The following is a 25,688-nucleotide window of genomic DNA, read 5'->3' as shown; positions in this document are numbered from 1 at the left end:
GTACAAAAGTCTATGCAATGGTTTTTTCAGAGGAATGATCTTCGAGCCTTTGACAGTTGAGTGAAACAGAACAATAATATATCTTGATGGTGGATTGAACTTTTGGGGGAATGGGAAAAAATTCCTCTTTTGCGTATGTAACCAAGGAAAGGAGGATATATTGGGAAGCTCTCCAAGAACAATGTTCTTAGTTCTTTTTTAGGGTTGAGGTTGGAAAGATACAGTATTAAAATATTTCGTAAACACTAATAGGTATAACTTAAAATTTAAATTGATTTAATTTTACACTTATATAATAAAAATTTTATTATATCTTTATTAATTTTATTAAAATTATTATTTAAAAGTTATTCTTACTATATATTATGAAGTTTTATTTTATAATTATAATTTTTTTTTTTTTTACAGTAACTTTAACTTTTAAGTTAGGATACCAAACAAGGGCTTGGTCGCAATCGGAAATTAGCTTGGAAATGAAGCCACCTCATACCTTCTCTATTTCTTTTTGGTACATGCACTGCTATCGATAGTCAACGCTGAAGATGATGGGACAACTGAATGGAGCTCATGAAGGTTGAGAGGCATCATGCATAATGTTGTTTTCGCTCATAGTAACTAAGTAGTTAGATAATAGATGGTACTGTTTACGTCTTTACGACCTTAACGATTCTACTTACTATTTAGTACCTCTACGATAGAGGGAAGATGATGGTACAATGCATAGCATGATCATGCGCCCGCAGACAAATGATTTAAAACATGGACACAGGCATGATGCATCCACACAGATGTTGATTCTGAAGCAAAGATTGCGATGTGATGAAGTTAGAACCCTAATATTGAAACACTAGTATCTATGACAAATATGATTACCATCATCTTGAAACACTTATTAATTATGGCAATAGTTTGCATTCTGTAATTCATCAAAGCAAGCCTGGTTCAAGTCAAACCATACCTGCCTGAATACCTTGATGATGAGGTCATGATATTCATCAGAATTCAATGTCAGATAGCAAGCCAAGAGCTCTTCGAGCTCCTGTGGCTGGCTGAACCTTTTCTCCAGGATCATCTCAATCATTGAGTCTCTGAAGTCCTTTTGGGGATCAAATGAACATTTGACAACAGCAAAGCTCTCTAGGTTTGCTCCCTCTGATGTTTTCTCCTTTCCCTTCTTCATCTTCATCAATTTAGCTTTCTTCATGTCTTCAAGAGCCTTTATTCTTGGAGAGCCAACCTTGACTTTGCCGGTTATCTGCTTTGTCTTTCTAGTCTGTAATTCCCTGCTTATGTACAAAGACTTCCTCTGGTTCTCACTCTTTGACTTTACCTCTTTGAGCTTCATCTCTTTCAATGTTTCCCACTCGGAACTAACTTTTCCTGCTGAAATTTCGTTGTTTCCATTTAAATTCTGGAAGGTGAGTACATCATCCTCTTTAACTGTTGTCAAATTAGAATTTCTTGAATCTGTGGAAGAGACAAAGTGATGTTTCTTCAAGGCAGCTCTGATTAACTTGCAGTTCTCCCTCTTTATCATTGGAATTGTTTCAAATTCTGAATTGTCCTTTTCAAATGATTTTCTTGATTTTTCCTCTCTTCCCTCTCGAGATCTTTCTAGCTTGGACCACTTCTCTTTTGGTTTTGGAACTCTTTCGTTTATTTGTTTCAATTTCCGCTCCTTCTTAGTTGTCACTCTCAGTGTCTTGGTAACTGCTTCCCCTTGAGTATGAAATATCTCCACATTTTTCTGCAACTCTTTCATCTTCCTTGCATCCGAAACTAAGTTATTGAACTTATAAATCTCTTCATTTCCCGACAGCGTGGCAGCATTTGATCCACAGCTCCGGCAAACTGAAGGTGGAACGTCAAGCTTATCATCAGAATGATCATACCAAACTGAACTCAAATCACCCCTACTAGTCTTTCCTTGATCACCACCTTCCTCACCAAATGATAGCCTCCAGAAAGCATCACCTTCACCACCGTAGAATCTACCTCCTCTGCCACTGACACCGACACATTTTGAGGGTGAGTTTCGATTACCTTCCTGCTTCACTTTCGCTGGTTTTGCTTCCACATCCCTACTCTTCTGCTTGAACTTGGAAAGCCATGAGACAGGAAAGACATGAGAGATCAAAGAATTGCGAGAAGACTCAGAAGAAATTTTCTTTCTTCCCCACTTCATCTTTTGCTGCTAGTGCTACCACGGCACTAACGAAAGTGGTAAAAATCTCTTCTATATTGCTAATTGCCTGTATAAGAGTATTTTTCTGATTTGTTTCTCCTGGGTTGCACTTAACAAACTGAATTGAGTTGAATAGTATTATGATAACAATAATGGGTGATAGTGGAGGGTTCTAGCAGTTATGGGACAGTTAGGCTGTTAAATAGGGACGTGGGCTTCTTACTTGTTTTCCTGCTAGGTATGTGTTCAAAAGAAAACCCCGCCCTAAATCCTGTGACCACTTCGCAACTTTTTTCTACTTTTATGGTTTGTACTCGGAAAGAAATTTATGCTAAAGGGGGGGACCCTTGGTCTTTTGTTCTCTGTGTTAAGGAACATCTTAAGTGCATTTATGAGAAGAAACTTACTTTAAGCAAAGTGGGTCAGTCTCTTTAACATCAACAATGCCATTATTTTGTCTTTGTGTTGTAACAGCCACTTGGCTGTGAGATGTTGGCAGTTTTGGATGATTGGAACTGGCACTTCTTTTATCTGGGTTTTAGTGACGTCTGGCATTATCTCTTTTTCGGATTTTTTTTTCTGTAATATCTCAGGGATTTTGCATTTTAGTGATTTGGGGATGGATGTTCTCTCTTTAATCATTTATTTCCCTTTTGTGCCAAATTGGTTTATTGTTTCCTCCTTTTGCTTTTTGGCTTTAGTTTAGGTTCTTTGATTTTTGTCTTTTTCCTTTAGTCAAAACTTTGATATAGACTCTTCGCAGTGGCCAATGAAATTTGATGGGGTCGGGCTCGGGCTGAATTGACGAAAGGATTTAAGAATGGCCCATTAGAAGTAGAACTTAGCTGGGTTTAGACATTAGATCAATAAACCGTAGCCGAAACTGGAGTTGGGGAAAAAGATCTTCCCATTTTTGCTCGGGACTAGGCCTGAGCCCTGAGCCAAGCTATTTACATGCCCAAAAAGGGCAAAAAAGGGGGGCCAAGCTTGTTTAATATTATATCTATTAGCAGTTTTAGCCCTTACAAACGTTCAACATTAGTTCGGTCATCGGTGCTTCAATTAGTATCTTTTTCTCCCTTGTGTGTGCAACCTCTAATGGTTATTGAATGTGCTTTTCAATGTTTATCATGTGCCATTCCAGCAACTTGCATTTTGAATTATTAATCATTGCCTATCAAGTTTCTTTAGACTGGAAGTTCAATAAATTGTAGAAATTGCCTAATTTCGCTTATCGACGACCACAAGAGCCAAGAAGATTGATTCTGAGTCTGACTAATCCTCAACTTGATTTTCCCTTCTCATGATGGATTCCGAGAAGAAAGCACTACATGGACTAAAAGTAGTCGTAACACGATTTGGAAATAAAAGAGGAAAAGAAGAAAATAAATATAAGATAAGGAGACAAAAGGGCAAAGTCATCATAAGTTTACTTGCTTGAGCCAATAGAACAGTGCATGTCAAGCCTACCAGGATGGCAATTTTCGTACCAACCTCTGGAAAGAAGGATTGCACCTCAAGGACAGTATCAACTATCTTCATCCTTACTTCTGAAATGATGATTGATGAAGGCATCGCTTCGATTGTAAGTCCACCGCTTTATCCTAACTGTTATTGGAGATACCTAATAAAAGTGGTTGAGTGAGTAAAATTATGATTTGTAGGTGCATACCAATTAACTTAATTAGGTCTTGAGAGTCTCGGTCGTATATAAAAAATCAGCATTGATCCCCACACAAGAAAAATACATGGAAATCAAGAAAGATGTTAGGTGTATGCTTTTATCAGGCTCGGAATTTATGTTACGATAGTCATAAATGAGAGGTTAAGTAATCATGTGATCATTGAAACTAAAGTGTAGTCTGCTGCCAGTGCTAGGTAAAGGTTAGGGTTACATTTCTTTTTCATTTTCTATTTAAAAATGATCATCATCATCTTCATGTCGTATCAATGTTACCATTATACAATTTGCACAGACTGGATAAACAGATGTGGTAAAAGTTCACAGCAGAAAATATGGACTTTTACGAACAAATGGACTTGTCCTTTTCTTTTCTGGTAGGAAAGTCAAGATGCAACAAAAAAGCACAAGCCACCATCTATGAAGTAGAATTTGTGCCGATAAGGGGATTAAAATTTATTGCTTTGATTTGACTGCATCAGACATCATCAGAAAGAGAGGCGGCACATGAGTGAGTTACTACTGTATGTTCGTGGAATGAACAGCAAGGATTAGGATCATGCGTAAGCTAATATTCAATTGCTGCATAAAACCAACAGTTTTCCGATTCAGTTTTATTTTCGTAAATGTTTTGGCATATTCCAAGGTGTGAAAATGGGACTTCTGCAAGAATAATTAGATTTGTCCTTTTCTTTTCTGGTGGGAAAGTCAAGGTTTAACAAAAGCTTAAGCATCAAACTACTGTCAATGAAACAGAATTTGCACCCAACAAAGGGCAAGATTAAGTTAAAGTAACCTTAATTTAGTGTTGTATAGCTTACTTAGACATATTAATTAGCACCAGCAAGGCAAATAAGACAGAGTAAGTTGTAATACATTATGAAGTAAGAAAAAATGTTTCAGGCAATCTCTACTATAGATATGGCAAATAAGTTCTTTTCTCACATTCATTCAAGCTATTGGATTATTTCCTACATATAAGGCACAAACCTGGATATTATAGAATATGTACATCCTCTCAAGTTAGCTTGCATTTTTCATCAATGGCTAATTTTAAACACAAGAAACAATGCAGTTTTTATGTTGTTCTTATTCTGCATTTGGTGTTTCTTTGTAATGTGTGCTTGAGTGCAAGTTCTGTAACTGAATATGTATCAGCAGTTGGTGATCCTGGAATGAAAAGGGATAGCTTAAGGTTGGCCATTGAGTCATGGAATCAGTGCAACGAGGTAGGAGAGGAAGTTCCTAACATGGGCAGCCCAAGAGCTGCAGATTGCTTTGACATATACAAGGCGTCTCCACAATCATATAGTAACTTCTCTTTTTCCCTTTCCGCCTTCTTTTTTATGAAAGAAAATGTGTGTTCATCTTGTTTTTTTTTTCATCTACGTCTTAGTTCAATCACAACGCGGTTAAATATGTGATCAACTGGAATGGTCTAGGTCCTTTTTCTTGTTCACGGAGTTGATGTAAAAAAGCTGCATTTATTTGTCCATTTTTTTTCAATGAGTAAACAAGTCTTAAATTCTGTGTTAGCATTAAAGGCATAAATAAAAAGCTTCAAAGCTTATTTTTGGCTACTATACATGCCGTATCCTGTACTAGAGGGACTTGGAATATGCTAATGCATGAGCGAAATTGGTTTCTACAAAAAATGCATCAGTTTTCTTTGTGACAAATATTTCTTCTTTACAAAGTGTTCTTATTTTTTCCTATTAATTTATGTGCAGGAAAAAACTGCTCCCTTTGCAACAAGCTACCCTACACATTGGTTCATAGAGTCACAGAGGAAGACAACAAGCTAAGTGTAGGAGACCCTTTTCTTGGGGTGCCACAAAAGGCCCTTTTAGATGTAGACCTATATGCAGCAGAAAAGGAACGGTATTTGGGCTCAAAATGTGAAGTTGCAGACAACCCAAATCCTTGGCATTTTTGGATGTTCATGCTCAAGAGTGGCAACATGGACACACTAGCAGCCAAGTGCCCTAAAAATGGCCATAAAGTAGGGCCATTTGGCCCTGATAGTGGATTCCCTTGCTTTGGAAATGGGTGCATGAACCAACCCAAGATATTTCATGACTACACAACATTACAAGGAGCTAATAGGACTACTCTTAAGGGAAGATTTTATGGCTCGTGGGATTTGAATGCTGATTTAAGTAGAGGATTATTTGCGAGGGACTTTTCATATCATTCTGTTTCTTGGGAGAAAGAAGTTGGTAAAGGAAGTTGGATGTTTCATCATGTATTGAAGACTTCAACAAAGTATCCTTGGCTGATGCTTTACTTGAGATCAGATGCGACCCATGGCCTGTCTGGTGGCTACCATTACCCAAGCAGGGGCATGTCCAAAATTGTAAGCAATTCTTTCTTATACACACTATGACTAAGTTACAAGCAACACGATTTGTTTGACATTGACTGAATTACTTAAAACCACGCATTGTGCAGATACCAGAATCACCAAACTTTAAAGTAAGGTTCACTCTGAATGTGATCAAAGGTGGGGGTCCAAAAAGCCAATTCTACCTAATGGACATGGGCAGCTGCTGGAAGAACAATGGAGAACCTTGTGATGGGAATGTAACATCAGACGTTACACGTTACAGTGAAATGATCATAAATCCAAGGACAAGTGCATGGTGTCGTCCGGATCATCTAAGCATGTGCCCGCCCTATCACACGTTCCCCGATGGCACTCGCGTTCATCGCAATGACACTTCCAGATTCCCTTATTCAGCATATCACTTGCACTGTTCCCCTGGCAATGCAGAGTATCTAGAGATGCCTAGCACATTGTGCGATCCATATAGCAATCCTCAGCCTCAGGAAATACTGCAAATTTTGCCACATCCCGTATGGGGTGAATATGGATATCCCACTAAACAAGGAGAGGGATGGATTGGTGATCAGAGAACTTGGGAGCTCGACGTTGGAAGATTGTCACAATCACTTTATTTTTATCAGGTTTGATGTTGAAATTCTCAAAATTTAATCATATTGCACGGTTGCTGAATTTGGAATTAACATTGGCCTCTTGTTTGCTATTGTTGTAGGATCCTGGCACTAAACCGGCTAGAAGGCAGTGGACGTCTATTGATCTGGGGACTGAGATCTTTAAGGACCCTGATCAAGTCGCTGAGTGGACTGTTAGTGACTTTGACATTCTTGTGACAAAGCAATGAACAAAGATGGTACAAGAAACGAGAGTAGATGTTCTTTTTTTTTTCCCCCCGGCAAAGAATCACGAGGACCAATACCTTGCAGGTTTGTAATTTGTTTCAATTCGAAAAGATCTATTGGCTTGATTATGTTCAAAGAATCAACTGAGATATTTACACAAGGGGAAGTTCCTCAAAATGAGGAATGCACAAAAATTTCCGTTGCCGGGAATCGAACCCGGGTCTCCTGGGTGAAAGCCAGATATCCTAACCGCTGGACGACAACGGATCAATTGAGAAATGTGCCTAATGTATCTTATTCATATAATTATCGAATAAATTTACAAATTGCACCACTCTTTTTTTCTCTTCTTTTGAAAGATGAATCGCATCAATCTAAAGTTGAGACGTTGTATGTAATAGCCATAATGGTGAGGGGTGACAACAAATTCAACAAAATAAGGGGAAAAAGCAAACTGAAAGGTCAAAATTTCACGACTGACTAAGGAGTAATAGTCACAAATATCAAGTGTTTAGCCTATCATATGTCATATGTATTCTTTTCATTTCCAAGAAAGTAACCGTCCACTACTTTGATGAAATTTTCGTATAGAAAATCCCAGAAGAATAACAGGCATCAGACAAATGAAATGAAGCAAAGCAACAGAAGCATTTATGTGCAACTCCAACAACATACCAACTTGTGAACAAGGGGAATGACCTCAACTTCAGTAACTTGTGTAGGCACTAAGCAACTCGTTGTTGCTTGGCCTGGCGGCTGCCTTTTCAAGTTAGAAAAAAGGAAAAAATACCCCGCTTGCCATTTCATAGCAGACTTCAAGATTTATCAACAAATTTTAAGCTAAGTTATAAATCATACAATACCATTTATGTTCAAATCATAGTATAAAAAAGGGGAATGATTAGCAATAATGATAACTGTGTCTCATTCAGCTGTAATTCCACTAGAGATAAGATCAACTGCTACAACATGTCCACGTTTGATAATTTGAAGTATCTTTCTGCAATCTCCAATTATTTCCCCAGTAAATGGCCTGCTTGTGCATCCACTTTTGGTGCCTGCCGTTTAATAATATAATCCGTCAAAGCACATGCATCATTGTGAAGCTCCTGACCCACCATATCATACCACTGCTAAAGCTCTCAATTACTAGGAAGATTCTGCTCATTGTTAAAATTTTCCCAGGGAGTTGACATCAAATGGGCATCCTAACACTGGCCAATTTATTTATATATTTATTTTTTTAATGAGAGTTTAACAGAGGTCATTAGGCCAGCAATTCAATATGCCTGGGCCATTGTAATGAAAGTCCTCTGTTATCATGTTAGTACCACACTTTACTATCGAAAGTTCGGGTGGAAACTACGGTATTTGGATATAAACCTCTGAAACAGATATATTAGTAACAAACATTTTAAGAACTTGATTTGTAATGCAATGTAAATTTTTAGAATGAAATGCAAGAGTGATAATTGTTACAGACGACTCAAAAAAGGTTGTTGATGGAAACATCAGCAAGATGATGTCTTGATACGGGTGCTGGCGCGCACTAGTGCGAGGAATCAAATAGAGCAAAGTGATTGGCACCAACTTGATTCTGGGTAAAAGAAGCCATTATACAAGAGAAGAAACTTTGGTCCAATGCTGCATCATTGACAAGGACAGCCACTAGTTTGAGCTTAATCTCCAGGAAAATTCCTTTGTCAAAATTTAATCTTATCTTTTCCCAGCATCTTCATTAAGGAATGCTTCCGAATAGAAATATGCCTTAATTCTTCTGACTTTAGAGCAGCATACCATTGATCTAACTGTACTATTTTTTGACCTTAGATTTCTGGATGTTTCTTTCATCACATGTTAGTTAAAAAAATAATATCTGCCATTTTAAAATGCTACTTGAATTCATTTATGGAATTGTGTCAAGATCAATCGGAGTCATTTATTTACTTGATGCAATCGGGGCTACTAATTCAACACATGATATGGTACAGTGTTTTCTATTTTATCTTCGCTGAATCACTGAATACGAGTGAAAAAAATTCAGATAACAAATCAAGAACAGAAACCACTCATTCAACACATGATATGGTATTCCTATAACTTTCCCTTTTTTTCTTTTTAATGACCTGAAATTTATGAAAGAATGTGTAAACTATAACCACAAAAAATGGGAACGTATGTAAGAGGGAGGACAACACCACACGACTGGATGTTACCATTACAAAACAGGTACAGAGATGGACATTGGCACAGAGACGTCAGGTGTGAAACTTGAATCTCTATTTGCAGCTGAGTTTCCTGCGAATGCATATCCGACACCCAATCCACCGAAATGCAAGGCTGCATTCTCGCATCTCTGGAACACCCTAGCAAGTGATGCTGCCTTTCTTCTTGCCCGCTTCGTACCAGTAAACAACAAAGCCTGAAGCAAACCAACTAATGCTGGTGCTTTTAGCACTCTCTCAGTGGCAGATGCCCCACCACTCCGGCACAATTCAAGTAATGCTGCGACTGCATTCTCTTTTCCCCTTGGTGTCCCACACCTCATCATTCCTACCAACCCCGTAACTGCCATTTCCTCCTCCCCCACAGCTGCAGCCCCAATTGGCTGCCTAACAATCAAGGCCAATGCACCTGCTGCTTCCTCAGCAACCCCTTCATGTCCCAATGCTCCTACTAGAGCTGTAACAGCCCCAGCCTCTATCATTCTCACACAATTATCAGTATGCGTGGACAGATTGAATAAAGCTGTGACAGCATCCTTTTTGCCCCTTGGAGTTCCTAATCTCAACAATGTTGCTAAGGCTTCAACAGCCCCACTCTCATCTGCTATTTTCTTTTTATACTCATGAACTGCAGAGAGGCTAAACAATGTCGCTGCAGCATTTTCCCTTGCTTCTGTTGTCAGTCCAAACCTCAGGACTTTGACAATTGATCCTAGACACCCTTCCTCATCCATGATTCGACTTTTGTTCTTGTCGTAAATTGACAAATTAAGCATTGCAGTAACTGAATTCTCTTGCGCAACAGGGTTATGAGTTGAAAGTAAGTTGCGGAGATGAGGGATCGCACCAGCTTTTGCAATGAAAGCACGATTTTCTTTACCTGTTTTTGCTAACAAGCGTATCTCCCGAGCAGCCACAGTCTTTGCACGAGGAGACCCATTTGCCAGCTGTTGAATGAGAAGCTCCGCCGTGGCTCTATTGGCTTCAACTGCAGCTCTACTTGGCAAAGCTGAGGCAAAAGATTCTGCAGATACATCTGTAGTCTCTGGAGGATCATAAGGTATTCCATGAGCAGTACACCACTGTACAATCAAATTCCTCAATGCTCGATTGGGTACCAGCCGATCATGGACAAGCATTTGGCCTGTCTTAGGACAAGTACGATGCCCTTCCTCCATCCACCTAGCAATTGAACGCCTATCGTAAGTCTGTCCAGTGGAAATTATCACCGGATCACGCATCAAATCCAGCATTATTGGACAACAAAAGTCCTTAGGAATCGATAGAAAGGTCTCAGCAATCTCTTGGGTAATCAACCCTTTTCTTCGCTTCTTATGACTGCCAATTCCCAACTCTGCCTCATCTTCCTCAAACCCAAAAAGCAAAAACCTGGAATACCTCATTATTGCAACAAACCCATTAAGCACAGAAGCTGTTGGCTCAGCATCCCCCTCATGATTAACAATTTGCTCCTCCAAAAACTCAATTTCAGCTCTGCAAGTTTTTGCATCCTTAATCCCCAAACCCTCCACAAAGAATGACCTCAAATCCACATGATTTGGCACCCTCCCATGTTCAAACTCATCAAGAAATGAAAACAACCGAAGCCTCAACAACTCATCGTTTTTATCTATATGCAATTTAGCATTCCTAGCCTGTCTCTGCATTAAGTCAATCTGCTCCCTAACATCCTCACTCAATTCAATATCATCAGCAGGAAAGACATCTAAAAGGGTGGATATTTCTTGATTCAAATCATGAAAATGCCCCGAAATCGAGTGATTTTGAAGCAAGAGCCACAACTTACTGGACTGCCCGCAATAATCAAGCAATATCTTGCACCTGTAAAGAAGCAAATATAGCTCCTTGAAACATAACACAGCAGTAGATTCAATACAAGTACCGGAATCCCTTAAATACTCCAACAACACAAGAAAGGCCTCCATCTTTCTAATCAAAGACCGAGAATTCCTCCTCTGAAAGAAGAAACATCTATCGGAAAAACATGAAACCAGCTCCGACGAAATTGACAGAAGGGTTTGTACGAGAGCCACATCCGTTAAGTCAACCGGAGCCAAAAACGCTTGCAAAGATGGTGACCTTCGCCTCCTTAGAGACGAAAATATGGCCGCTGCGGCCATATTAGCTTTTAAAGAAGAAAAAAGAACAAAAAGAACAAGAAAAAATCTTTCTGACAAATAGATCTACAGATAATGAAAAAGAATGATTTTTTTCTTCAAGAAATCAGAAACAAATACAACCCAATAGGGCTATACATAAAAAGAATGAATATCGAACACAGAAAGAAGACTTAGAAGTGGAAGAAAAACTCTTACTTTTCTTCTGGGTTTGTTTAGGTGGGTACTGATGAAACGTTGAATCTTCAAAGGTGGAGAAATAGATGGGCAAAGATTCGGTGAATGAAAAGGGGCTTTTCTCTTTTTCTTTTTTATTTAATTTCTTTTCAAGTGATGAGAAAATGAATTTTCCTTCCTCAGTGTGTTTGTGTGCCGTAACCGCGTTTGGAGAGAGAGAAAGAAAATAAGAAACTGAAATTTCTAAGAAATTGAATGAAGTTTTGGCGATAACGACTTGTTTGGTTTTGTTTTGACAGATAGTTTATTATTTATTCATTTATCCGGATTCTTGTCCATTCGTTTTTTTTTTTTTTCTTCCTTCTTCTTCTTCTTCTTCCTACTCTTTAACTGTTGTATTTATCACTCTGTTGTTTTTAACTGGTGTTTTTTTTTTGTTTTAAAAAAAAATTTACTTAATTTAATTTGATATTTTTAGATTTTGGTTTCTGTTTTTATTACACGTGTCAGATAAGGATCTTCTGAATGTTTTGTTTTACCTAATTGGAGTTTTGAGTGAGGAACGGATGAGACGAGATCAAATTGTCAGAGGGAGAAAATCGATATTTCCCGGTTTTGTACTGAACCGTAATCTGTAGAACCGTTGTGTAAACTGTGAAATTAGTGAAACGTAAAAACCTTTTTCAATTTATTAAAAAAAGAAAGAGAGAGAGAGAGAGAGAGAGAGAGAGAGAGACGGAGGGGCTGCAGGTACAATTGCCACTGCATAGGAATTGGATCAATTGAGGGGTTGACCAAAATAAAGAGTCGGTGGGGCCCGCGTGACTTATTAGAGGAGCGGTGGAATTTAGGGGGTGATTGCGATCGGTGGGGTATCTTTGCAGTTAATGTCCTATCTGGCAATTATAATGCTTCTTTGACTTTTACCATTTTTAAAAGGCTTTTGCCTAAAACGACAAGCTAAAAAGCCCCAAACGCAAGTTGACTAATTACAAACTCCAAGGTCCCTGCTGTTAATTGTATTTCCCATTTCTTCTTTACCTTTTTCTATTTTCAACTTTTCAAATTTTAAATTTGTGCAGTCTTTATAGCTCTTGAATCACATCTCACCTGTATCTGCGGATCTGCCCTCATTTGAATCTCGTTCTCACCGATTAGCTTCATCGTAAATATAATTTATCCTCAGCTCTAAATTTAACTTCAAATTCTACTCTCACAACAAATGTGGGAAAAATTAAATTGCCAATCTAAAAGATTAGGCGATGAACATTATATAGATTAAATGGTTATCATAATCTTAAAAAAAAAAGTAGCAAAGGAAATTATTAAATGAACACCTAATTTATTTTAACATATCGTTTCATCACTAAAGAATTCTAACAATTTTTTTTTCATTTAACATATTATTTCTTGTTAATTTACCATTGTTGAGATTTTTATTAAAATACTGACGTCATAAGGATATTTTTAGTATTTCAATATTTTAAATAAATTTAGTCAAAATGATACCACTTTACAATTTTAATTAGGCAAGTAGTAAATTGATAACTTTTTAATAAGAAATATAAAGTTTTACCCTTATTAAATTTCATATTATAATTTAAATGAATTTATTAAAATAATATAAATATAAACACTAAAAAAAACGATTAAGATGACGTAAGTTTCTTAATGTAATTATTTATTCTTAAGAGATTTATCATTAAAAAAATATTTGATAGGGATAAAGACTGTCTTTTTACCCACTTTAAATAGTTCAAGATGCAAGTAAAATAGCTTTGTAACATAGATTCTGTTAAATATTATGTTGCTTTTAATATTTTGATGGTAAATTAAAAAAGAAATGAGATAATAATTTCTCAGAATAAATTAGGTGGTTATTTAATAATTTCTCAAAGTAACAATAACTTTGAGGAACCCAAAAATCAACAATAGAAATCCTTACATAAATTTTCAAAAAAAAAAAAGAAAAAAGAAATCCTTACATAACATGTATCGAGATCTTAAAAGGTGACAAATAAGATCATGATAAGCTTAGGTACAAGCGAATTCGATTTCTCCATCAATGAAATTGGAATTAGGGTTTGGTTGCTTGTTTCTTCATTGGTTTTGTTAGGCCAAAACACATTAATAATCTTTTCAAGTGTACCCCAAATGAAGAAAATCTTTCTGATCAGCCAATCACTTTAATATCCATTTTCAAACAAGATTGAAGATTAAAAATCAATGTTCCAACAGAAAGGGAAGCCACATATGAACCAACTGATCACAGTAAGTTGGTGCTTTATCTTTGGCATAATAACAATTATGTCAATCGGGCCGTTCTTAACATGTTGCCGAAAACAAAAAAAAAAAAAAAAAATTGGTAGCATTTTCCTCGTTTTATTCCAAAAAAGAAAAAAAAAATTATAGAGTTCCTTTTTCTTTTTTCCGGTTCATTCTGAAGCCATAAAGCCGGAGATTGGTCTTTGTGCTCTGCATGGGAACGCGTCAGCTCGTGATGGAACCGTCTCGTCACGTTCACAGTCAAGCTGGAATGATACGCTTCCACCTGTCCTCCCTTACCAATTTAGTTTTAGTATGGCTCGTATGGTACGTAGAGAAGATTGGAGAGCGGTCAACTTATAAAAAGTCAAAGAACGGGACGGCCCACGTTGGACCAAGACCAAACTCGGGGGTCATTCCACCGTTCATTAATCCTCAGGAAATCGCTGGAGTAAGGTGGCGTTTATTTTTTTGTCTGATATCTGAATAGATCTGAATTAATCTGAATTTTGAATAGATCCAAATATCTAAATCTGAATAATATGTTTATTTTTTCGTCTGAATCTCGAAAAATAAATATTACGTTGTTTGTTTTTTTTAACTTAAAAAGCTGAAAGTATGTACTTTTACATTTGTATCTTTATTAAATTTGAATGTCAAATAAATAATATATTAAATACCATAATATTTCAACATTTATAAGTAAAATTATATTCAAGTGAATACATAATTATTTTAAAATTTTAATATATAAAATACCATAAATTTCAAATTTTATCATATATAATATAAGAAAGAAAAAACATGGATATTTTTATGTGGGGTAAATGTCTATGGGTGAGTTTTAGGATAAACATGAAAAATAAATTATAAAATAAGAATATTTTTTACATTAGTAAGTAATTGACTTAATTCATATTTTTCCATTAAGTAAAAAACTAAAAAAATTAATTTATTTTATTAAGTCAAAATTATCTAAAAAATCTTATTAAATTATAAAAATAAATACCTCTAATTAATTTAATTAATTAAATTAAATTATTTTAAATCATTAAATTAAAAAAAAAACGCTACTTAAGTTTCTTTCGAGAAATCATAAGACAGATTCATAGTTAATACCGCCACGTAGGGGAGTCGTTGCTGCCGGCAATTTCTGATACACGCGGTGACCTGCAAAAATGACACGTGGATGGCAACCCTCATTAAGCCAACGGTACAGGTGGCTGGCTGCCGCCTGCCCTACCCAAATGCGTGGTTTCGACTGTATGGTTGCCGCTTCCCACCAAAAAGATTAAATAAAAAGACAGTAATGGTTGCATTCGCGAACGACACACGTCTTTATTTTTTACTATATTAGTTTTGTTTTGTTTTATTTATTTAATGATCGAAGAACAATCAGCAATTGGTGATCCGATTATTTGAGTAGCTGACGCAGCCGGCCACGCGGATTTTAATTTCATCCAACCGGCCGCAGGATTAGGTTAATGAAAATTGAAAAGCTGGAGCGGATGCATTGCACGTGTCACCTATTATATTGAAATTGTCTACTTCATTTTAAAAATTATCAATTTCAACTTGAAATAAGAGGGTTAGTGATAACTGGCAAATGGGAACTGGAGAATTAATTTCATAATCAAACATTATATATACCTTCTCCACCGCTTTCAATCGTTCAATGACTCCGAAATAACAAAGGAATTGCCTCTTGCGTAGACTTCGGGCAAGGAGCGCGCACACACAGAGATGTACGACCACCACGACCACGACACCATCACCGAGTTTAAAAAATGCGACAAATCCAAGTCTTCCTTTTTATTCAATATTTGATTGTTGAATGAAGAAGAGGGACGACAACAATGAGGTTCAGGTCGTTCTATCACACTACTAATTTATTAGGAAATAATGACCGTGAGTCCGTTGGCTTTTGCAACTAGGCATTTAAGGCATTCACAATTTGAAACAGTGTACCCAGAAAGAAAGTATCAATTTTGATTTTGATTTTGAACTCAAATCAAATATGGACACTTTATGCTTTCCAACAATAAAAATTAGATCAGAAGAATCAGATGTAGTTTTTATCTTCAGGTTCCTTACCTACCTGTACAACCCACGGTATCATGTTAAATCACACTCACATGCCTACTATGGGCGGAAATAAAAATATGAAATTCATTCAAAGAAACTGGTGTGCACTATATAAGCTCCTTTCCTACGTCTTCTAATCAGAGATAAACTTATATTTATTAGAATTGTGGCAAGAAAAATGGCTAATTACCCACGTAATCTGACACACCGAACCGCTCTCAAAGTCATCCCAAAATTGTTCTCGTCCTACCTCGGAGATTTTGAAGACAGGCACTTTCCACAGGAGACAAGCTTCAGCAACGAAAGAGGTTTTCTCCTCCTAATTTTCAATCGACAAATCTGCTTTATGCACATGTCCATAAACAAAACCGAGTCACATTACATACATAGTTAAATAATCATCAAACTTTCCGGCTACAGTTAAAAATACTTGCTATATCTTGTTAAGGTAATGATGATATACTGCACTACTACTTCGGCAATGTAAGCTGCTTGTTCTAGCACACAAAATGTAGTAAACTTGTTCCATTACAATCACTAGGGTCCTGTTTGGTATTGTGGTAGGGCAGGCCTAGCTTAACTTCTAAGCTACGACACTAAGACGCTTTTATCTCACACTTGCATGATAAAAAACTTATAATATATTTGTTATTTTTTGTCAAAATCATTATTTAAAAGTCATGTTTACTATGCACTATTAACTTTTATTTCATAGTTACAATTTTTTTTTTCTTTCCACTGAAAGCCACAACAATTTAATACTAATCAAGGCCTAAGACAAATGATCTTAAGTTGTTCCATGTTTTACTATAGAATGCACACATAAAAAATACCATTTGCCCTTATCACAATAAGTAGACACAATCACAGCCTTAAAAAATTTCATGGGGAATCCAACCTTTCCCCCCAAATTAGGGCAATTCCCCCTCTTTTATACCCTTATATTTCAAAATTGCTTGATATCTCCGTTGTGGTAGAAAGATTCTATTAAAATACAATTTTTCGAATTTTTTTTACTGTTTCACCCATGGAATCATGTTGACTTGATATGCAGTCGTAGGTAGTTGTCATACCTTACCTATGGCATTTAGACCTACATGGGTTTGGTATTACACAATTACCCCTACTTCGGACAAAAAATATTCTTTTGGAATCATTTTGAGACATAATTGTTGAAGCTACATGCCCACACACCTCCTTGGGAAAAAAAAATGTATACAGGGGAGTAACTATAAAATCAAATACATATACGAGAATTACAATTTGCAGTAACCCATTTTCAGCCAAATACTTTCGAATACTTTTTCTTTTTGTCAGATAGTAAGGGTATTTGTGTAATAGCAAGCCCATCTTAATGCCATAAGTTTGACCTAGCTTGGACTACATTTCAAATCAAAACTATTCTAGGGATAAAATGGAAAAAAAAAATATTGAACTTTAATGGAATCTTTCTACCACTAATAGGGTATCAATGCATTTTTTAAATATGAGGGGAAAGTGTTCTCAAAATTTCTCTATCATATTGAAAAGTTCACTTGAGATGAATTACCTTTCGACGAGTTACTTTAGATGCTTTCCAGCAAAGTAAGCTTCTTGATCTAGGCTCCAATCTCCTGTAAATTTGCAGAACATAAGAGTTGATTCAAAGAGTGTGGAATATTTAGCAGCATTTCACATGCCAAACATATAAAGATGTAGCACTAGTTAGCTTCGGCCAACAATAGCTTTGGATGGGCATATATATGTTTACACCAAGACAAGACTACAAGCAAAAATATGATTAGGGACCCATTATACTCTGCACTAACTCCATTTGGTATTGCAAAAAGCTCAACCCATGAGATGTGCGGGTAAAGTATATAATTCCACTGAAAGATGGAAAAGAAAGAGTATATAATTCCACTAAAAGATGGAAAAGAAAGAGGATTCAGTTATGATCTTTACAGGAATAATATATTCAGCAAATAGTAGAGTTGGACTTTCTTGAGGAAGATTAAAGTTTATGCAAAGCTCTTATTTTTACTATAAGCAAAAACAACTAGCATGATAGTCAGGAAAGAACACAAATACATACAGATTCTCCTGTTCAAGCTTTTCAGCAATAGAAACAGCTTTGCGTTTTGACCATCCATTTCGCTGTGTACATCCTTCTGCCTGTTGAATTACATGGGCAAGAGACACCTTGCTTCTGACAATGCTTTGACACTGACTTTGTTCTCCGAGTTTCTTTCTTTCTGAAAGAGATGCTCGTTTACTGTAGTCTGCTCTATTTTCTGCATGATCCTTAGTTTCCCTTGGAGAAGCTGGTACTTCAACAATTTCAGTCCTTCCCATTTCACGAGATTCAGAATGTAACTGCTGAGCTTGGCTACTGGCTCCATTTATTCCTTCATCTCTCGGAATTCTTTTGCTAATTTCAATAGGCCCAGCCATGGGCCCTCTGTTTCCAATAATAGACTCCGAATCTATGACCATCTGAGATGACCCATCTTTAGAGGCAGGTAACATAAGAGGGAGATGAAAACCTGCTTGAGTGTCTATCTTCGATTCACATCTAATTTCAATTGTCAGTGGAGAGCCAAGAACAGATTCAAATGCTTGCAAAATTTGATCCTTAAACTTTTCTGCCTTAGATTTTGTCAGATGCGAGCGAAATGTCAACTGCACAGTTGGAGCTGAAAAAGAATAATGAGTGGATAGAGATAGTCAACCTTCCAAACAAGCATAAACAAATTAAATGATAAAATAAACATAATAATAAGAGAAAGACTATCAGATAACCTGGTGTCAAACCAAAATGCAATATCAAGCAATCTTAAATTTACATATTCTATACATATGAAAGGCAATTCATCAAAATGGCATATGATCAGTAATGATAATGATAAAAGGTGAAATGAAGCACACGTCAACTATACAGGACCCAACAATGCATTAACAATTAAAATCATAATGATAACAAAACCAAATGTCTCTCCAAGTTTTGCCACGATTGTAGCATGATACACATCATGCAAGCAATTTCAAAACATTAAATTATACAAGCGGAGCTTCAAAAAGTATATTCTCCTGAGTATATGCTGATTTTTGGTGGAAAATCATGATGCTAGCAACTGGATAACAAATGTGCCTATATTAATCTTTGTAGAGAAACATAATAAGTATTCTTGGGGCTGTTTCAGAAGACCTATACTTGTTAACCTAAGATTTATTAACCAGCTATAAGTTTGCACATACATGATAAAGTAACACAAACTGTACAATGGAAAAAACTTTTACAAAAAGTGGGAGCAATGAGCCATCAGAGTGAACTTGACAGAGTAAGCCATTCACTGAGCATGAAAATGAAAGCATGCACTTTTAATGGTGAGAAGAACTGATAGAATAGTGGTGGAATAAAAATTCTTCTAATTTCCAGCATTTCACTCCACTTCTGGTCTGGTCACCGACTGGTGCAAGACGTAAGCATCCACTTTTCCTTAATAGCACCCAATGAAAATGAACAAAGAATAATTTCACTGGAAGGGGAATGAATCCATGTCTCGAAAGGGTGGCATGAAAGTATTCCGGTATAAAAATAGCTGGGTAAAGCTAAAGCACAGAATTGCCCCTTGGCAAAAACATATAATCTTCAAGAACTGAAGGAAACGAATCCTTCAACCACTCATTATTCTGACTTTTGACAATAAGAATCAAAGGGAAGCTATTGTGAAATACTCATAGCAGATTCAATAAAGCATTAAAAGAGGTAAAGGTCTGCTCTCCAATTTGATTTGAGAGAGTCGTACGTAATTTTACAGAAAAAATGAATGTCAAGACACTTCCATTCTATAATAGTTTCTTAAATAACTTCAGAATTCTTAAAATTGAAATTCACTCCCAAATGCATGACAATTCATGCACATTATATGGAAACAAGAAGTTAACTCATATTATATGGAAATAAGAAGCTAAGTAAGTTCAAAATCTTTCTAAAAGCACGATAGAGCTGCACAAATCATATAATGCTTAAATGAGCATAATAAACATTAGGATGTACCTGCACCAAAACTGACAGAGATCAACTTTCCTTCTCGGTACAAAAACTCTTTTGTACCATTATTTTGAATTCTATTAAGGACCTCCAACCAGATTTCTTCAATTCCGTTACGGCTATTGCCTGAAACATGCCTGCCACCAGTGGAGAGTGGAGATTTTTGTTGAAGAGCCATCCCAGACCCAGTATGTCTTTTTCTATCTAGACTAATACCTTTCCTCATATTTCCGTCAATAAAATCACCAGAATTTTCAGCATGGAAATTTTCCAACCTAACATTCATTGGCATGCCTGTCTCTTTATTAGAAATCTCAGCACGCTCACCACCCTTCCTGGTCATACCTCTTCCACCTGCATTCTCGAGGTCCAAGGGACTATGGCTAAAACTAGTATCTGCAGAAGAACTAGGCAACACATACTGCTGATCTGGAGCAAGTTGAAGCAATGCCGCTGTTAGCCATGTTAATTTGTCATTGGACATCCTCAGTTGTTTCTCAGCCTCAGACAAAGTTTTCAGTGCTTGGCGCAGTTTTTCCATCTCTTCTTTGGACACTGGAACCAATAAAGTCAATGAAAAAGTCTTTGAGAAAGAATTATACTGAACAGAAGCATTAAAGAAAAAGAAAAACGATTAAGCTGGATCAATTGGTTTATTCTTGTAACAAGCTAGGATACACAGAACAATGGAATTTCTGAAGGAAAAAATTCAAGATCAGAGAAGAAAACATTGAATATTTAAATGTTCCAAAAAGAATATCAGGAGCAGCAAAGCTGTTCAATATTTTTGGAAAAAAAAGTGAAAAAAAAGTTGTAAAATAAGAACTACATCTTTAAATTTACCAAACACAAAAGTCTTTTCTTTTTCCTGTCCAGTCAGAAATATTGCAAACACTAGGAGTCAATACAATTGAAACCAAAATTAAAATCAAAAGGCCGGATATGTCAATATAACACATGAGCAAGAAACAAATTTTAGACTCACATGGTTGTCGTCGAAAGAACTTTCTCCTATGCCTGTCTTTTGTGAAATCATAACTACCAGCAAGTATATCCGTTATAACTGTTGCAAGCTGTGACATCAACGCTAGAGGCTCCACACCAGTTTCCATTATCACTCTCAAGTTCTTCACAGTGTTTACTGTGTCTGCAGATAGTGCTAAATCAAGAAGATCCACCAACTTTTCGTCAGAGATAAGCCCAACCTGAGAAAAGTTTTTACATTTTGAGTCATTTATGCATACCAACCAGGGGCGAAAGCTGAAAACTTTGGTTAAAGGGGCTGGAGTGAATAATGTATATATAGTTTAGAGATATATTTTAATTTCTACTATAATTTAGGGGACATCATGTATATTTAAAAAAAATTGAAATTTTACAGGGCCATGGCCCACTCTAGTCTCCATTAAGATCCGCCCCTGATACCAACACCATTGATTCTAAGAAAATGGGGATGAGCCTGAGTCATAATCAGTAGAGAAGAAGCACCGATTTACTTTATCCAAAAATCTCATAACAATATATTGTTTAGTCACTAATCTACGATCATAAATTTTTCAAAAGACATGTAGGTTTGTAATACCTCACGGAATCAATAGTTGGAATCATATATCCAATAAAACATTTGAATAACATTGGTTCAGAGCTAGCCACTACCATTTTAAGCATATTAAGAACATTGAAAACATACTAATTAGAGAAGGGTAAGCAATGATTATGCTAGGAAACTCAATTCCTCATGAATGCATATATAACAACATTTAGCGAGAACTTAAACAACAATAACAATCCGATTCTGTGCCCAAAAATGAGAAAAACGTACCAGTTCCTGAACCAGAGGTACTGAAATTCTCTGCCCAAGCAAACTCAGTTGCTCAAGGGTCATCTCTGCATCCCGCAAAGATCCATCTGATCGTGATGCAATAAGTTTTAGAGCATCCTTGTCAATCTCTATACCTTCCTTGGATGCAATCCACTGCAAAGTATAGATAATATCTGCATCTTTCATCTTTGGGAAGAAGAATTTCTGGCATCTGGATATTATTATATGAGGCAAAGCATCAAGGCTCGAAGAGACAAGAATAAAAACCACACGTCTTGGTGCTCGATCTACGACCTTGGATATAGCACTCCAGGAATCAGGTGACAGAGTATCACAGTCATCGAAAACAAAAATCCTGTACTGAGACGGTGGACGAGAGGTGACCATGTTGTCTAGTAGATCCAGGATGCTCTCAAAGTCAAAATTACCGACTGGGCCAACTTCCTTTATGTTTCGACTTTTACCCCTATCATGAGAAATGCAAGAATTACAAAAGCCACATGGTTTGGGTTGTTCCAGAGACTGACAGTTTAGAGCTCGAGCAAAAATGCGAGCACAAGAAGTTTTCCCTGTCCCATGAGGTCCGTAAAACACATACAGTAATCCAACCTTCCTTCTCATGACAGCATTGGAAAGCGCTTGGGCTACCAGATTCTGTCCAACTAGATCCCGGAAAGTTCTCGGCATGTATTTTTGTGTCAAATTTTGGTGTCTACCATTGCGATTATCTCCCAGGTTTTGTTGGCCACCAGATCTACCTTCAGAAGCGAGGTCAGAATCAACAGCATGCTTCAGTAAATGATCAGCAAAGATACCTAGCTCCCCAGAATAGTCATGCACCCAACCTGCATGTTCAGTGCTTTGTGATCCAGATGCCTCAACAAGTAAAGGAAGTGCCTCTGCACCAGAATTAGTAGATGAGCTTGAGCGATCAGACACCAGAGGCATATCAGGAACATTCCTACTGTGTGAAGCACCACCAGCTTTCCTTATCCTTGAGTCTGACAGACCACAAGAGGTTAAACTCCTTCCCGCCATGTCGAGAAATGTTTTGCCCCTATGATGAATTCTTGACCAATTCCATGGAATCCCACACCCATTTCTTGGAGCCCTCGTGACATTACGCTCCCCATATTCTTCATCTTCCTCTTCCATGTGATACTTTGGGCACGCCAAGCCTTGAGCTAACGAATTAGAAGCTACAGACATTTCGCTCTGACCTCCAACGTCCCTCAGAGCTGAAGCAGTCCGAGCTCTTCTGGCACCTCGAAACTTGCGCCTTTTTACCCTATGCAATCCATTGGAGTAACCACGGATGCCACCATGTTCCTCACCAGTCTTCTCCAATCCAGAGCGGCTACCGCAAAATTGAACATTAGAAGAAATTAAATCATCACTGTCCATTGGAATGTCATGCAACTGCTCAGAGAGCGTCTTAACCCTAACATCTTGGGTTTGCCTCCCCTTCTGTCTACTTTTTCTATCTTTAAATTCAGAGTTACCTGAAATAACATCACGAACCAGATGATTACCATCTTGATCTTCTGGAGCCTCCCCATTCCTACCCAAAAGATCAGCCCTGCTCTTTCGACTAGATTCTTCTCTCCTAATTCTTCTATCATCTCGATTTCCACTCCTGCTACTCCATTCACTGATTGCTGCTGCTACCCCATCATTAAACCCAGTGGCCTCACCAGGAGCAACTTTTGAAGTAACGAAGTTGGGTATTTGTGGTGAGCTTCCTGACAATCTACTACTATCCCTCCTACGCTCAATGCCAACAGACCTTCTCCCCTCTCTAATCATGCCATCATTGTCGCCTTTCTTCGGAAGCAAATCAACAACAGAAGGCGAATGCCATGATGGAGGGCTGGCAGAGGGGTCCCTAAGAGACCTTGATCTCTGAAGAACCATAAGGTCCCTCATAATAGACCTATCAGCCAAAATGGGGCTATGCTTATGCATATGATTTTTCAAGTGAATGCAATTCGTTAAATGTATGTGGTTGCGTAGATGATCACTAATATCACCATTTGCATCTTTCAAAATCCTACCTCGGACAGCCCTGGTCATGATGAGAGCATTAATGTGTCCAAAATTATAATCTCTTGTAAATTATGGAAATAAATCAGACTATATTGCATTTTCTTAGGATTCCCAAACTGAGACAGATCTTCAACAATTACAGCATTTCAAAGGGAACCAAAATTCTTAATACTTAACTGATTTATCAGAGAACCTCATAATAATGCCACAATTCAAGCAATCAAAGATCCTCATCAAAAACAAAGATTGCAACAGCCCCAGTAGCAATGAGAACACCATAAAGTTCAAAACTTTCCACAAACACTAACAAATTCTCCAAATGGCAAAAGCCCGTCGGCACCGGCAACTAAAAAAAAAAAAAAAAAAATCTCAGAAGTACCTTAAACTTGAAACCCCATGTCACCAAATCCAAAAATTCAAGCTTTAAAGTCCCAAACAACAGCAATGGCTACACCCCTCAACTTGAACATGAAAGCGAAGTAACTCCAGCAAGCCAAAGATCAAAGAGGACCCATATGGTAAAAGCTCCAATCCAAAGATCAGACTTTTTTTTGGGCAAAAAATAGGGAGCTTTAAGGCTTGAGAGAAGATGATGTAACATCAAAAGGAAAGCAAAAAAAAAAAGGGTGCAAAGAATGAGAGAATGAGTTTACTTAGAGTTAAGTCACCTGAAAAAAATAAAATCCCAAAAAAGCAAAGTGACCGTTTTCACCATTAAAGCCAATTAGATCTCTCTTTAATCTTTATCAACCAACTTCACATGCACTTCAACTCCTGGAGCTGGGGGTTTCTTTCAAAAGAAAAGGACAGTCCTTGGCAACAAACTCAACAAAGATAATGCAACAACAAAAACAAAAACAAAAACAGTGAAAAGGAGAGTGACTGACTGAGTGAGAGCTCCTTACTCTTTTGAAAAAAATGAAAGAGAATCTTTAGAAGGGTGTGAGATCTGTTGCACTTACAGGCAGGAGGCAGGACTCTAGAAGACAACAGGACACATGTGTCCGTTTTGTTTGAGCATGCAAATTGCTTTCCCCTGTAGCTGTATTTATAATTTTCCATTTTTCTTACAATTTAGGATTTTTCTTTTTTTGGGCCTTTTTTTTAGAGTAGAAAAATTACTAAGAAATTGTCGCATGTATTTTTCTATTATTATTTTTCTTTTGGATTTTGAAAGGGGACCAAAAAGTGCATCCCGTTTGAATTTTTGCCGTTTTATATAGTACAGGCTTTTGAATGGACTTTCAGGACAGAAACTAGCAACTACGGGGAAAATAAAACCGCATGTGACTGAGTGAGGATCCATTCAAAATATTTTTACCTTATATATATATATATATATATATACACACACACACATATATATGTATAGATATACATATATCTACTTATATTCTTAAAAATAAAGGTGTCCACACTATAAAAAGACTATATATTATATGTGTATGTATATATATATATATATATATATATATATATATATGTTTTAATTTAAGATCTTAATTTATAAAAGTTTAAAAAAACTAATAAAATATAATAACCGAAAAGCTATCAAATTATATAATAAAGTATAGAATCTTGAACCAGATTAATACTATGAACCACCTAAATCTCTTATTTTCATTTTCTCTAAAATGAACTAATTAGTAATCATCAGATTATTTAATTTAAAAAGGAAAATGTTTTTACATCTTAAGAATTCTGTTATAATTTATAGTAATTTAGGTTGGCATTGCTCTATTAATGTTGGTTTTGGAATCAAATTTGAATGATAAAAAATACCCGAAAGAGGAACTGAAATGTTGTTTTAAAAAAATATAAAGGATTTAAAAGAAAAAAAAAATTGTG

General features: G+C 36.7%; 4 protein-coding genes and 1 non-coding gene across 15 annotated transcripts; 1 reads left to right on the top strand and 4 right to left on the bottom strand.

Moving 5' to 3' along the window:
• Positions 1 to 657: 657 nt before the first annotated feature.
• On the bottom strand, positions 658 to 2,185 carry LOC107175531 (transcription repressor OFP5). The gene has a single exon (XM_015527002.3). The coding sequence runs from the start codon at positions 2,183 to 2,185 to the stop codon at positions 893 to 895; it is 1,293 nt and encodes a 430-aa protein (XP_015382488.1). The 3' UTR covers positions 658 to 892.
• On the top strand, positions 2,006 to 8,950 carry LOC102624078 (hypothetical protein). 11 transcript variants are annotated; one of them, XM_025094833.2, is made up of 6 exons: positions 2,006 to 2,028; positions 2,119 to 2,223; positions 5,028 to 5,177; positions 5,597 to 6,222; positions 6,318 to 6,833; positions 6,923 to 7,383. In XM_025094833.2, the coding sequence occupies exons 3-6, from the start codon at positions 5,042 to 5,044 to the stop codon at positions 7,049 to 7,051; spliced, it is 1,407 nt and encodes a 468-aa protein (XP_024950601.1). In that variant the 5' UTR covers positions 2,006 to 2,028; positions 2,119 to 2,223; positions 5,028 to 5,041; the 3' UTR covers positions 7,052 to 7,383. The 11 variants fall into 11 exon arrangements, 10 of the variants coding, with proteins under 10 accessions (XP_024950601.1, XP_052291401.1, XP_052291403.1 ...); XR_369468.4 differs by lacking the exons at positions 2,006 to 2,028; positions 2,119 to 2,223 and adding exons at positions 2,342 to 3,770; positions 7,641 to 8,950 and having other exon boundaries at positions 4,248 to 5,177; positions 6,923 to 7,133; XM_052435441.1 differs by lacking the exons at positions 2,006 to 2,028; positions 2,119 to 2,223 and adding exons at positions 2,342 to 3,770; positions 4,349 to 4,377.
• TRNAE-UUC (transfer RNA glutamic acid (anticodon UUC)) lies at positions 7,245 to 7,316 on the bottom strand. Its single transcript has one exon. It is a non-coding gene; the product is annotated as a tRNA-Glu (tRNA).
• Positions 8,951 to 9,027: 77 nt separating the features above from the next.
• Positions 9,028 to 11,881, bottom strand: LOC102625017 (U-box domain-containing protein 17). Its single transcript, XM_006467541.4, has one exon. It carries the CDS (start codon positions 11,413 to 11,415, stop codon positions 9,268 to 9,270), a length of 2,148 nt encoding a protein of 715 aa, XP_006467604.1. The 5' UTR covers positions 11,416 to 11,881; the 3' UTR covers positions 9,028 to 9,267.
• A 3,938-nt stretch (positions 11,882 to 15,819) lies between these two features.
• Positions 15,820 to 24,954, bottom strand: LOC102625300 (protein STICHEL-like 3). The gene is made up of 7 exons (XM_052435166.1): positions 24,803 to 24,954; positions 21,795 to 24,186; positions 20,958 to 21,177; positions 19,979 to 20,527; positions 18,014 to 18,614; positions 17,489 to 17,552; positions 15,820 to 16,278 (listed from the first exon to the last, which is right to left on the bottom strand). The coding sequence occupies exons 2-7, from the start codon at positions 23,865 to 23,867 to the stop codon at positions 16,186 to 16,188; spliced, it is 3,600 nt and encodes a 1,199-aa protein (XP_052291126.1). The 5' UTR covers positions 23,868 to 24,186; positions 24,803 to 24,954; the 3' UTR covers positions 15,820 to 16,185.
• Positions 24,955 to 25,688: the final 734 nt, after the last annotated feature.

This window comes from Citrus sinensis, chromosome 2, assembly GCF_022201045.2.
Source record: "Citrus sinensis cultivar Valencia sweet orange chromosome 2, DVS_A1.0, whole genome shotgun sequence".
Lineage (NCBI taxonomy): Eukaryota > Viridiplantae > Streptophyta > Magnoliopsida > Sapindales > Rutaceae > Citrus > Citrus sinensis.
This window is presented reverse-complemented; position numbering and strand designations above follow the sequence as displayed.

Coding starts and splice junctions, on each gene's coding strand:
- LOC107175531 (XM_015527002.3), bottom strand. CDS start 2,185: ATGAAGTGGGGAAGAAAGAAAATTTCTTCTGAGTCTTCTCGCAATTCT.
- LOC102624078 (XM_052435440.1), top strand. CDS start 4,910: ATGGCTAATTTTAAACACAAGAAACAATGCAGTTTTTATGTTGTTCTT. Junction 5,178..5,596: donor GGCGTCTCCACAATCATATA/GTAACTTCTCTT, acceptor ATTTATGTGCAG/GAAAAAACTGCTCCCTTTGC. Junction 6,834..6,922: donor AATCACTTTATTTTTATCAG/GTTTGATGTTGA, acceptor CTATTGTTGTAG/GATCCTGGCACTAAACCGGC.
- LOC102625017 (XM_006467541.4), bottom strand. CDS start 11,415: ATGGCCGCAGCGGCCATATTTTCGTCTCTAAGGAGGCGAAGGTCACCA.
- LOC102625300 (XM_052435166.1), bottom strand. CDS start 23,867: ATGACCAGGGCTGTCCGAGGTAGGATTTTGAAAGATGCAAATGGTGAT. Junction 17,553..18,013: donor AAGCTTGAACAGGAGAATCT/GTATGTATTTGT, acceptor GCAAATTTACAG/GAGATTGGAGCCTAGATCAA. Junction 16,279..17,488: donor CTAAAGTAACTCGTCGAAAG/GTAATTCATCTC, acceptor TGCATAAAGCAG/ATTTGTCGATTGAAAATTAG.